We start from the raw sequence: 13852 nt of genomic DNA, 5'->3' as shown, positions 1-13852 counted from the left end.
CTGTGTTATTTGCACAACTGTCAACCTCAGTGGAAAAGTCTGCCTGTTACTGTCTACATTGTATTAATTGCACAGTGTATTTTAATTTAATTGTTATGCAGGAAAGGGATATTTGTTTTATTTTATTCAAGAAGCATTTTTATTCTATATATGCAGGCAGTTTATTTTATTTCATTTGTTTTATACATTTTGATATTGTGCAGACCTCTGTTAATAAAGGAACCTGTGTGACATTTGGCACGAGGCTTTGTATTAAAACTGACTGTTTTTTTAAGGGTTTGCTTCAGAAAAAAATGAAGCTAACAGAGATGCTATGCTATAATGCTTTGGGGGAAACCCCAATTATGGCACAGAAAAAATATCGATATATATCGAGTATCGGCATTCAGCTAGAAAATATCGAGACATGACTTTTGGTCCATATCGCCCAGCCCTACGCTGAATGTTAAATTGGAAAGAAACCGAATGTAATAGTCAAGGCGGTATCCTCCTACCGCAGACACACTTTGACCTCTGTCCTTGTTTTTAACGTCAGATTCTCCAGGAAATGATGCAGGAAATCGACTACGATCGTGACGGCACTGTGTCCCTGGGGGAGTGGATCCAGGGAGGCCTGACGACCATCCCGCTGCTGGTCCTGCTGGGCCTGGAGACGGTGAGTCCACCCACACGGGGCTCACATTTACTGCTACAGCCCACGTGTCAGGTTTTATGAGATTTTTTAATAATAACTCACTAAAACAGACAAGGTCCAGATGAAGAGAATATTGTTTAAATTGCAGTACTTGGATGGTTTTTTGCAGTTATTTTGTATCCTCCTGATAATGGCATTACATGGGAAATGAGAGGATTTCTCCAGGTTTGGCAAAAGAAAATAATAATAATAATAACAGCAGAGCAAGTCCTTTCAGTGTTCTCTAAAGCAGGTCAACAAAGTACCAATATAATGGACTTTAGTTTGCACCTGCTTTTTGTCTATGAACTTAGGAAATGTTGTTTTACATAATTACACGTACAAATAGGCAAAAAGCAACTGTTATTGCAACCCAAAGGAAACAGTTTTCAATATTTTATTCACACATAGAAACATATCAAAAGTTGAACATGACTCATTACACCATTTAATGAAAAAATATTACTGAATATTTGAAATCCATGCCATCCTTACGCCTCAAAAAGGTGCAACCTCAACCGGGGCAACAAAAGGTCGGAAACGCCTGCAGGAACATCTTGCAAATAATTAGCTTAAATGGCAACAGGTGAGTGATGTGATTTGGTTTCAAAAAGCCAAGACACGTCTTCGAAGTAAAGATCAGTAGAAGTTCACCAAAATGGAAGTTAGAAATGTTTCAAGGAAAGAAGAAAACCACAGTGAACATAATCCAGCTGCAGCATTCTCTGGGACAAAGCTCAGTCAGTGGAATCTGTCCAGAAAACATCTTCTTCAACTCCCAGAATGCATCAGGGCTTCTGAAATGCTCAACCGCTTGTAAAGGTTGAAAACCATGTTATTTACGGGTGCATTTCAGTTATCCACCACAATGAACATCAACCTTTATTCTTTTTAATGTATGTCTGTCTATCTTTAATTTCTGCCTTTAAACTCTTTAACTTTTTAATGCAGACCAGATCTGCCAGCCAATCAGAATTGAGTATTCACACAGACCGTGGTATAAACGTACATAAAACATGTTTGTCTTATTAAATATATAAATCCTCCCATCTGCTGCTGTTTTAAGTTGATATTGAAGACTTAGTGGTATCTTCTCTCGCACCCTGCAAACAAAGCTTTTAAAGAAAAACAACATCCAGCCTGAAAACACGTTCTGAATAAAGGAAGAAAAGATTTTAAAGAGGCACCGTATATAAATACAGAGCAATTTGTTATTGTTAAAAACTTTTTTGTTGTTGTGTTTGTTGTGAGTATCCCAAAAAAAACCCAATGGCGTCTATTCACCTTACGTCCACTAGGTGGAAGCAACAGATCAACGATGATCCTAATGCCACTTTTCTATGAATGAATGCTGTTTTTTTTTTTAAACAAAACAAAAACAAGCCGTTTCAGTTTTCTCTAATGAATTTTGAGCACCTAAAGTGAATAAAGCTGAAAGTGCTTTCTTACAAAGTTTAGAGGATCAACCGGTCTAACCATTAAAAGCTTCCCCGAGGACATACCTCAGTCAGATGTTTCTTTTCTGTTTCTACAGAATGTGAAAGATGACGGGCAGCACGTGTGGAGACTGAAGCACTTCAACAAACCGGCCTACTGTAACCTGTGTCTCAACATGCTGATTGGACTGGGGAAGCAGGGACTCTGCTGCTCATGTGAGCCATTTACCTCTTCATAGCCGTTTGACGGATACACCGCTCTGCTGAGACAGATATAGACATCCAAACCCCAGAAAAGGGGCCACTTCACAACAAAGCCCCTTTCTGTACATGTTATTAACTGTGACTTCAATTGTGATCAGAGGTGTCAAGTAACAAAGTACAAATACTTCGTTACCTTACTTAAGTAGAAATTTTGGTTATCTTTACTTCACTGGAGTAATTATTTTTCAGACGACTTTTTACTTTTACTCCTTACATTTTCACGCAATTACCTGTACTTTTTACTCCTTACATTTTAAAAACAGCCTCGTTACTCTATTTCATTTCGGCCTTTAAAATAAAACTATCCAGTTAAATTGCTCCATCCGGATAGAGTGAATTTGGTTGTGGTTGTTTCAGATGTTCTTGTCCAGTTTTGTTCTTACATCCGTTCCCTCAGATTCCTGCAACTAAACTTGGATGTACATTCCAATAAAGGTTAGGATAAATGATAACATGCCTCTGAAGTTTGACTTTTTGCACCATAACAATACTTATATGGTACACATATATGGTTCTTTAATATATTTGCATTATACTAAGATGCATTCATTTTCAATGGCTTTTGTCCTTAATGGCTTTTTTCCCCCTTACATTACTTTTACTTTTATACTTTAAGTAGTTTTGAAACCAGTACTTTTATACTTTTACTTGAGTAAAAAACTTGAGTTGATACTTCAACTTCTACAGGAGTATTTTTAAACTCTAGTATCTATACTTCTACCTGAGTAATGAATGTGAATACTTTTGACACCTCTGATTGTGATTGAAAAAACAAACCGAAAACTGTACATAAATGTTTTTTTTTCTTTGCCAGTCTGCAAGTACACCGTGCACGAGCGCTGTGTGGCTCGTGCGCCGCATTCTTGCATCAAAACCTACATGAAGTCCAAGAAAAACACGGAGGTGAGTTGAGCTCATTCTCAGCTTCATCTGCATCTTTGATCACCAGTTTAAATGTTGTGGAACGCACAGTTTGTTCGGCCTCTTTCTTTTCTTCTCGCTGGCTTTTCTTCCCTCCGTCTTGCTTTCTTTAATTGTTGTGCCGCTCGTGCCCCAGTGTACATCTTGTTTTCCCCAGTACTCCGTTTCTCCTCCTCTCCGTAGGTGATGCATCATTTCTGGGTGGAAGGGAACTGCCCCACCAAGTGTGACAAGTGTCATAAAACCATTAAGTGTTACCAGGGCCTGACTGGGCTCCACTGTGTTTGGTGTCAAATCACGGTAAGCCGCCACCCGAGGAGAGCCAGCCACCTTCTCATTATATTCCCACTGCTTTTTGTTGTTTAGATTTTCGTTTTTGCACCTCTGATGCCTCACAAGCACCAATTTACACTTGGAAAACGCTTGTTTGCAGTTTGCAGGATAATAGCAAATAAAACAAAGGGAATGGCGTATGCATTGAGAATAAATATACCTTGAAAGTGTACCGTTAAACATGTACTACAATTGCCACGAGCTGGCTGCTGATAAACTTTGTTACTTCCTCCAGCTCCATAACAAGTGTGCCTCCCATGTAAAGCCGGAGTGTGATTGTGGACCCCTGAAGGATCACATCCTGCCCCCCAACTCAATCTGCCCCGTCGTCCTGGTAAGACACGGCTCCTCGGCGGTCAGGAGTCCCGCTGGCTGAGCCTGACCTTGTTTGATGCTGTGTCACCTGAAGATCCAATCATCAGCCTGTGTTCTCCCACTGAGCTCTGGAACAGCAAATCCATTTTTCTTTAGAAGTTTATTTCCTAAGTCAAAAAAGTATGTTTCAAACGTTGGAAGTGGGATTACTTAGTAAGTTTTCTTTAAAACTTAAGAGGTTTTTGCAAACAATTGAGCATAAAAAGACACAGTCACAGTGAGACTTATGGACAGGGTTTTTGTTAAGTGGCAAAAAGTCAAAAGCAATAAAGACATTAGAAGGAAAGTTGGGAAACCAGAACCTTCATTCTAGATCAGACGAGTCAAACTCAACGCTCGTGTCCCAGTTCTATGGAGCCAAATCAAGGCCAAAAGTTTTGCTAATTTGAAAATAAAATTTGAACCTGAAAATTCTTTTTTACAGTTTCAATTTTTTTTTTCAGTATCTTTTTTTCAGTTTCAGATCTTTTTATTTCAGTTTCAGATCTTTTTTTCAGTTTCAGATCTTTTTTTCAGTTTCACTTCTTTTTTTTTCAGTTTCAATTTTTTTTTTCAGTTTCAGACTTTTGGCCCCGATGTGGCATCAACTGAGAGGGGCGTGGCATCATGAGTGACAGCAGAACAGAGAAGGCGGGGGACGTTCCTCAGTCATGTTGCCTTCAGGAAACGTAGGTTGCAGAAGTTATCAGTAGAAGTATGATTCAACACTTTATAGGCTATACACTATATTCACGTGATTGACAGTGGAAAAGACTGATATTAGTGACACATTTCTGTTTAAAAAGCTGTTTTAGACCATACTTGGCACCAATCGCAGTATAAAAGCAATAAACTATGCCAGACTGTACAGTTCAACAGCCACACTTTAAAGTTTGACATTTCCCACTTCCACATACTACCAAGTACGGTCTAAAACAGCTTCTTAAACAGAAATGTGTCACTAGTGTCCGTTTTTTCCACTGCCAATCACGTGAATATGGTGTATATACAGTGTTGAATCAAACTTCTACTGATAACTTCTGCAACCTACGTTTCCTGAAGGCAACATGACTGAGGAAGGTCCCCCGCCTTCTCTGTTCTGCTGTCACTCATGATGCCACGCCCCTTTCAGTTGATGCCACGCCCCCCACGTCAGATCCGGGCCAAAAGTCTGAAACTGAAAAAAAAAAATTTAAACTGAAAAAAAAAAGATGTGAAACTGAAAAAAAGACGTGAAATTGAAAAAAAAAAAGATCTGAAACTGAAAAAAAGATCTGACACTGAAAAAAAAAATTTGAAACTGAAAAAAGATCTGATACTGAAAAAAAAATTTAAACTGTAAAAAAGAATTTTCAGGTTCAAATTTTATTTTCAAATTAGCAAAACTTTTAGCCTTGATTTGGCTCCATACAGTTCTGGCTTGCGTCGTTTTCGGCCTGAGAGATCGTATCTCCTCTTGCACTGGAGTGGTTAAAACTAGCCCGCTAGTTGGAGCGTTCTTCTGTCGATACAACTTATAAATCCAGTGTCTGGATGCTGCACTCAGCGGAGGAGAGCCCCCTTTATCCCCACGGCAGTTCAGTACCTGAACCCTGACCCTTGGTCATCGTAACGTCTGCTCGCCTCATCGCCTCATGGCCCCGCAGACGGATCCTCTGAACTGCTCTCGGCTCTCGAGCCACGATTGGTCTGTTCAGACGGAGCTTACATTTTTACTGTTTTTATGTTTTTTTGCTTTGTTTCCAGAACAAAGCTGCTCAAATGCGCTCTGTGCTTCACAGCAAACACCTTTGAGAGGAACCAGCGCGTGATGAAGACGAAGGAAACCTGCTGTTAGAGCTATGAAAGAACAAATGTCATTCGTCTCATTCGAGTGTCTTTTATTTTCTTTTTTATTCAATCAGAAAGTTTGTTTTCGACATATGAAACGCGTACGTGGACCGTGATCCGACAGCCCCGGGCATGACTGAGTTTGACCCCTCTGATCTAGACGTCACCTCGACAACGTCTCTGCGCCGTCCAGAATAAATAAAGCTAAACACTCTATATTTCTCTAAAACAGATACATTTTCGTTGGCTTTAACCCTTGTACTGTCTTTGGGTCAAAATGACCTAATTCTCATATCCTTCTTTCCTCCTGCTCTCTCCTTCCTTCTTCCCTTCCTTCCTTCCTTCCTTCCTTCCTTCCTTCCTTCCTTCCTTCCTTCCTTCCTTCCTTCCTTCCTTCCTTCCTTCCTTCCTTCCTTCTTTTTTCCCTCCCTTCCTTCTTTCCTCCCTTCTTTTCTCCCTTCCTTCCTTCTTTCCTCCTGCTCTCTCCTTCCTTCTCCCTTCCTTCCTTCTTTACTCCTTTCCTTCCTTCCTTCCTTCCTTCCTTCCTTCCTTCCTTCCTTCCTTCCTTCCTTCCTTCCTTCCTTCCTTCCTTCTTTTTTCCCTCCCTTCCTTCTTTCCTCCCTTCTTTTCTCCCTTCCTTCCTTCTTTCCTCCTGCTCTCTCCTTCCTTCTTCCCTTCCTTCCTTCCTTCCTTCCTTCCTTCCTTCCTTCTTTTTTCCCTCCCTTCCTTCTTTCCTCCCTTCTTTTCTCCCTTCCTTCCTTCTTTCCTCCTGCTCTCTCCTTCCTTCTCCCTTCCTTCCTTCTTTACTCCTTTCCTTCCTTCCTTCCTTCCTTCCTTCCTTCCTTCCTTCCTTCCTTCCTTCCTTCCTTCCTTCCTTCCTTCCTTCCTTCCTTCTTTTTTTTCTCCCTTCCTTCCTTTATTTTCTCCCTTCCTTCCTTCTTTCCTCCCTTCCTTCCTTCTTTACTCCTTTCCTTCCTTCCTTCCTTCATTCCTTCCTTCCTTCCTTCCTTTTTTTCTCCCTTCCTTCCTTCTTTCCTCCCTTCCTTCCTTCTTTTTTCCCTTCCTTCCTCCTTTCCTTCCTTCTTTTCTCCCTTCCTTCCTTCCTTCCTTCTTTACTCCTTTCCTTCCTTCCTTCATTCCTTCCTTCTTTCCTTCCTTCCTTCCTTCCTTCCTTCCTTCCTTCCTTCCTTCCTTCCTTCCTTCCTTCCTTCCTTCCTTCCTTCCTTCCTTCCTTCCTTCCTTCTTTTCTCCCTTCCTTCCTTCTTTTCTCCCTTCCTTCTTTTCTTTCTCCCTTCCTTCCTTCTTTCCCCCCTTCCTTCCTTTTTTCCTTCCTTCCTTCCTTCCTTCCTTCCTTCCTTCCTTCCTTCCTTCCTTCCTTCCTTCCTTCCTTCCTTCTTCCCTTCCTTCCATCTTCCCTTCCTTCTTTTCTTCCTTCCTTCTTTTCTTCCTTCCTCCTTCCTTGACCCGCAGACAGCACAAGGGTTAAAGTAGTTAAAAAGAACAGAGAAGTAAAGTAAATCTGCGGTCATGCTCTGGATGCTCCAGCACATAAATGACCCCGTGCTGAACATGTGTCTGACTGCAGCTTCCACAGCTGGATCCATGCAGCGACCTCGTACCGCTCTTCCCCGTCTCCTGTCTTTGCACCACACCCAGGGATAGCATTGCTTTGTTTTCTTGCTTTAAAATTCACCTTAAAATGCCTACATTTGAGCAGAAATAGTTTGTTGGGAATCACGGATCCTCTCAACTGTTTGATTTCCGGCCGCAGGAAAGGCAGTCGACGGTGAGGAAGGACTCTCGGTCCAGCCAGTCCAGCCGAGGGAAGATGCAGAGGGCCAACTCGGTCACGGTGGACGGCCAAGGACTGCAGGTCTCTCAGCTCCGTGTCGATGTCCGTCTCTCCGTCGTACACATTCACATTTCCACACCATAATCACCCGCTCTTTGTCTCTCTATGTATCAATGGCAAACATGCATTTTCCCTAAACCTCTGTACATCTTTCATTCACCTCATCTGATCAGTGGTCAGCTTCTCAAAATCTGGTTTAGATTTAAAAGCACAAACGATGAGGCGAATCAAAAGGTCAGGTACTGCGTGACTCCGCCCTGCGTAAAGACTGAACTCTGGACCTCTTTAAAACATCTGAGTGTGTGATGGTCAGATCTGAGTGTGTGATGGTCAGATATGAGTGTGTGATGGTCAGATATGAGTGTGTGATGGTCAGATCTGAGCGCCGCTGCCGCTGCTGCAGAAGAAGAAACTGAAGTGTGAGGAGCAGCGTTGTGAGTTAAACAGCGAGTCAGTGACATCCAGTCAGGAATGACGGACGTTTCCTCTCTGTGTTCAGTGGATTTAACCCTATTGTCTTTGGGTCAAAATGACCTCATTCTCCTTTCCTTCTTTCCTCCTTCTTCCTCCTTCCTTCTTTCCTTCCTTCCTTCTTTCCTTCCTTCCTTCTTTCCTTCCTTCCTTCTTTCTTTCCTCCCCTCTTTCCTTCTTTCTTTTCTCCCTTCCTTCCTTTTTTTTCTTCCTTCCTTCTTTTCTCCCTTTCCTTCCTTTTTTCCTTCCTTCCTTCCTTCCTTCCTTCCTTCCTTCCTTCCTTCCTTCCTTCCTTATTTTCTCCCTTCCTTCTTTTTTTTCTCCCCTTCCTTCCTTCCTTCCTTTCCTTCCTTCCTTCCTTCCTTCCTTCCTTCTTTTTTTTCTCTCCTTCCTTCCTTCCTTCCTTCCTTCCTTCCTTCCTTCCTTCCTTCCTTCCTTCCTTCCTTCCTTCCTTCCTTCCTTCCTTCTTTTTTCCTTCCTTCCTTCCTTCCTTCCTTTCTTCTTTTCTCCCTTCCTTCCTTCCTTCTTTTCTCCCTTCCTTCCTTCCTTCTTTTCTTCCTTCCTTCCTTCCTTCCTTCCTTCCTTCCTTCCTTCCTTCCTTCCTTCCTTCCTTCCTTCCTTCCTTCCTTCCTTCCTTCCTTCCTTCCTTCCTTCCTTCTTTTCTTTCTTCCTTCCTTCCTTCTTGTCTTTCTTCCTTCTTTCCTCCCTTCATTCCTTCTTTTCTTTCTCCCTTCCTTCCTTCTTTTTTTTCTCCCCTTCCTTCCTTCCTTCCTTCCTTCCTTCCTTCCTTCCTTCCTTCCTTCCTTCCTTCCTTCCTTCCTGTCTTCCTTCCTTCCTCCCTTCCTTCCTTCCTTCCTTCCTTCCTTCCTTCCTTCCTTCCTTCCTTCCTTCCTTCTTTTCTTTCTCCCTTCCTTCCTCCTTTCTTCCCTTCCTCCCTTCCTTGACCTGAAGACAGCACAAGGGTTAAGCGTTGCCTTCTGGATCCTCAGAGTTTCCATCCATCAAGCTCTTTTCTTGTTTGTTGACTGTTTGAGATGAACGTCTGAGCCAGGTGCATGATGGGACTCTGCTGGTAACTAACCGTCCAGCGAATCCCAGTCCGGCCGGATCCGCTCTAACATCCGTCATCCAGCACGTTGGCCGTTGGAAACCTTGGTCCGTCGGTGGCGACTGCTCGTCTGCGCGTGCGGCCGAGGGAGAAATGTGATGAATCATAGCCCGGGCACATCCATCTCTGCCTCGTGCTGGCTAACCAGCGTAATAATCTAGATTATTATTTATAATTACAGGAAGTAATGGATCACTCCGGACTGGACGGGGAGCTCATTAATTCGCCCTCGGCCTGCTGGGATAGCAGACAGGGGGAGTTAAGTGCTTCATCTGTGTCAGGGAGAGCGCTGGGCCAGTTGTTGCAGACTGAACTGTAGGAAGGACAATTCAAACGGGGGCCGCTGGATCCCAGCTCGCGGCAACGGGGAGCGTTACGCCTTCACTCCGACTCAGACTGACTGGAGAACCCTCTCCCACATCGCTGGAGACAAACCGCCCCGCCAATTAGGCAATATATACGCACTGACTGAACGACTGTGAGTTATAAGGTGGAGCGTATTGACTGACGCTTAGGTAGATTAGTCGGTTTACGGTGCTGTAGTTACCGGGCTTTGATTTGCACCTCATACCAGTAAACATCAGAATAAAGTTGTCACGGGATACTTCAACAAGTACTTCAGTTTAATTTGATTCATGAAATTACTGGAATGTACGGAAGAGTATTAGGGCCAGGCAGGAGAAAAATAAAAATAATATTTTAGAGGAGGAAGATTTTTTTTTCATTATGCGCTTGGAGAAAAAAGTCGAAATGTCGAGAAAAAAGTAGAAATTTTAAGAAAAAAGTCTAAATGTCTGGGGAAAAAGTCGAAATGTCGAGAAAAAGTCAAAATTTCGTCAATAAAGTCTAAATGTTGAGAATAAAGTCGAAATGTTGAGAAAAAAGTCGAAATGTCGAGAATATTGTTGAAGTATAATTTCGAGAAAAAAGTCGAAATGTTGAGAAAAAGTCAAAGTTTCGTGAATAAAGTCGAAATGTTGAGAATAAAGTCGAAATGTTGAGAAAAATGTAGAAATGTCGAGAATATTGTTGAAGTATAATTTTGAGAAAAAAGTCGAAATGTTGAGAAAAAAGTAGAAATTTTAAGAAAAAAGTCTAAATGTCTGGGGAAAAAGTCGAAATGTCGAGAATATTGTTTGAAGTATAATTTAGAGAAAAAAGTCGAAATGTTGAGAAAAAAGTCAAAATTTCGTGAATAAAGTTGAAATGTTGAGAATAAAGTCGAAATGTTGAGAAAAAAGTCGAAATGTTGAGAAAAAAGTCAAAATTTCGTGAATAAAGTCAAAATGTTGAGAATAAAGTTGAAATGTTGAGAAAAAAGTAGAAATGTCGAGAATATTGTTGAAGTATAATTTCGAGAAAAAAGTCGAAATGTCGAAAAAAAAAGTTGAAATGTTGAAAAAAAAGGCGAAATTTCGACTTTTTTCTCGAAATTGTATTTCAACAATCTCGACATTTCGACTTTTTTCTCGACATTTTGTATTTTTTCTCAAAGTGCACAATAGAAAAAAATCTTCCACTCTCAAATTTTTTTTCTCTTGCCTGGCCCTAATACTCTTCCGTAGGAATGTGACATAATCTAGCAAATGAAGACTTTTAAAAGCGCATCATGTAAGGTCATCAAAGTAAAAGTTTTGTGCTCTGTGAAAAGGAGCCGGCGAGCGCTCACACTTGGCCAGGTGAGAGGAAACCCGAGCAGATGGTTTGGAAGTGCTGTATGTACTTGATAAAACGTCTGAGGGATACGGCTTGAAAGTGAATTCCTGTGAAGCATCCTGCAGTCTCCAAACACCGACGGTTTGTTTTGACATCTTCCACACAGATCACAACAATAGAGGGCACTCATCCTCTGCTGGTGTTTGTCAATCCAAAGAGCGGGGGGAAGCAGGGGGAGAGGTAAGTACACAACCTGTCTCAACATGCTACAAGAGGCCTCTGAAGCCGCACTCCTCCGCCGCAGAGGGAAGGAAACAGCGTGGCCTCTGGCTGACAAGTGCTTCAGGCTTACTTAGTCAAATAAAAAACACAATAACATTTACCTAAAGCGCTGGCTGCCTTGCACCCACGGCTCCCTCTTCTGACACTCTCCCCGCTGTCTTGTCGCCGACCGGCACCTCTTCCTTAACCCAGGGCTAATTGGGTTATTACTGAAGCATATTCATTCAATTCTTATTATGCCGGCCCTCATTTGTTTAAATTATGAGATCAAAATATGACTTCAGCCGGTTGATATAATGAAATTGAAATTAAAATGAATTAGTCTTTCTAATGGTTTCTGCTCAAGGGGGCTGTCCCACCCTGCTGCCCAGTCCAGCACCGATTGGACGTGAGGTCTGCATGTGCCCTCATCACACTAAAGAAAGAAGGAGGGGAAAAAAAAAGTGTGACAGCTAAGTCAGATGATGTATTTATCAGAAATATGTTTGCTGATTTCCTTCTTTAGGATTTACAGAAAGTTCCAGTATCTCCTGAACCCGAGACAAGTCTACAACCTGGCCAAGAACGGCCCCATGCCTGGGTAAGCTGGACAATACCAGGAAGTCTGTTTTAAAACGTCTGTTACAGAGGTGGCATCGGATTAAATGTTGCCTTTATTGATGGCGGTTTCTGCGGCTGAACATGTGAATTATTGCAGTGGTTCCCAACCTGGGGTCCAGTCCCCTACTCGGGGGGCGCCAGAGATCTCTGGGGGGGCGTGAAACTTTGTCTGTTTTGAAATTATGCAGTTGTAAAAATTATATTTGCGAATGAGTCATTCATAAGACATTGTTAGGAATAATTTATGGATGTCTTGAATATTTTTTGTGTTTTTTTTATACACAGGTGACAAACACAGGAAATTATTTAATTCCTTATTATTATATCATTATTCAACATTTAATCTACTCCGACAGGTTGTTAAAGGAAAAATTTAAAACATTTTGGTCTCATATTAAAAGAGACATTTTTCAGAAATATTTTTATTTCCTTTTATGTCCTTTTGTGCGTATTTTATACATTGGAGACATTGGAGAAAAACAAAATCATATGTACACAGAGTAAACCAAAGAGAAATGTATAAAAAAAAACATAATTAATGTTAATTTTTTCAATTAAAGACTATTTTGGTGCTAGTACGTACGGGTCGGGGGGCCCGGCTGGTCATAGACACAAGTAGGGGGGGAACAAGGAAAAAAGGTTGGGAACCACTGATTTATTGCATCTTCGTGACAGGTTTTCATCACTCATTTTAAAATTTCAATACCGAAAAGTACAGACTTGGAAATCTCAAAGGATATTTTTCAAATTTGCCTTTCGTGAACTTTCTATAAACATGATCCTTTGGGTCATTTCTGGTCATGAAAAGGTCACTTTTGAAAAGGTTTTGTGCGAAAGCTGTTTGTTGAACGTGAAACGCATTAAAATCTGCAGTCAAGAGAGAATATAAAAGTTCATGAGTGTAAAACCAAACTTTTTCTCTCTTTTTTGCCTTTATTTTGTGTCACGTATTTATTTTTATCTACTCAGACTCCTGGCGTGTCATGTTAACTTTAGAAAACATGATAGCAGTTCATCTAAACAACATCTTAGGAAGTTTATAACATTAAGGGGTCCGTGGTGACAAAAGTCCTGCACATGGCATGACCAGATTCAAGGTCAAATCACTGCACTGATTTCTGGTTTTAATTGAAAAAAAGTACAAAAAAAAGGCTTTTCACTCGTTTTATTTACCCTTTTTTTCTCTTAGTTTCCACTTCATAAAAGCAAATGTTTTACTTGGCTCCTGAATTCTCTGCACACAAAGAATTGTAGAAAATCTAAACTGATCAAAATGCCTTTTATTTTGATTTAGAAATGTTTTTTGTTGCTAATTTAGTCAAACTAGACACATAAGAAGGATTAAAACAGAAAAGAGGCAGGAAAACAGTGAAAATGCATTCCTTTGTTTGCTCCCCCACAAGTCATTGCAGCTGATGATCTTGTGTTTATTATCATGATGCCGCTGGCTGTGGTTGCTCGTATCTAATGACCGGCATCACATGCAAGAGAGGCCTTCAGTATTAAAGCCCGCGTTCGCTTCCGTCACGCCGTACAGCCACAAATGAGGTGAGCTCACACATAACAAATCCTGGAGACGACGGCATCATGCCGTCCCCTCCACAAAGAGCGGCTCTATATGCGCATGGCTGTATGTGAACGGCGACACCGGTGACTGCCTGATGGGAGGTGAATCTCCCGCCATACCACGTGTGATCGTGCATACAGACAAGCAGCTCACGGCGGGCTGCGGCGTGGACGCCGTCAGGCCTCTGTGGCTCACAGTTGTGATTAAAGAAAAGCGAATGGATCATTTGCATGCATCAGGTTCCTTCACTTTTCAGGAATGCATCGGCGTCGTGCTACCACATTGTTTGGTTTTCATTAGTTACAAAAAAAAACAAAAAAAAACCCTGGTATACCAGGTATAATGTCATTTCTCTGTTTAAAGTTTAAAATAATTACAAAAAGTTTGGTGCAGAGAATAATAATATCATAAGCAAATTAATTCACAATGTACCGTATTGACCCGAGTATAAGACGACCCCCTCTTTTCAAGACTCAAATTTGAAAAAAACTTAAATTTTTATACA

The 13852-nt window shown here is 41.4% G+C and overlaps 1 protein-coding gene across 1 annotated transcript in view; it reads left to right on the top strand.

Annotated features, from left to right (window-relative positions):
* dgkb (diacylglycerol kinase, beta) overlaps positions 1–13852 on the top strand; it is a 134001-nt gene that overhangs the window by 52465 nt on the left and 67684 nt on the right. The window contains 8 exon segments of the mRNA XM_061718560.1: positions 536–655; positions 2208–2325; positions 3188–3276; positions 3478–3594; positions 3863–3961; positions 7583–7684; positions 11065–11138; positions 11686–11760. Coding sequence (XP_061574544.1) covers positions 536–655; positions 2208–2325; positions 3188–3276; positions 3478–3594; positions 3863–3961; positions 7583–7684; positions 11065–11138; positions 11686–11760 — 794 coding nt within the window.

The sequence above is a fragment of the Cololabis saira genome, chromosome 3, assembly GCF_033807715.1.
Source record: "Cololabis saira isolate AMF1-May2022 chromosome 3, fColSai1.1, whole genome shotgun sequence".
Lineage (NCBI taxonomy): Eukaryota > Metazoa > Chordata > Actinopteri > Beloniformes > Belonidae > Cololabis > Cololabis saira.
Note: the sequence above shows the minus strand (reverse complement) of the source record. Positions and strands in the feature narration are given on the sequence as shown.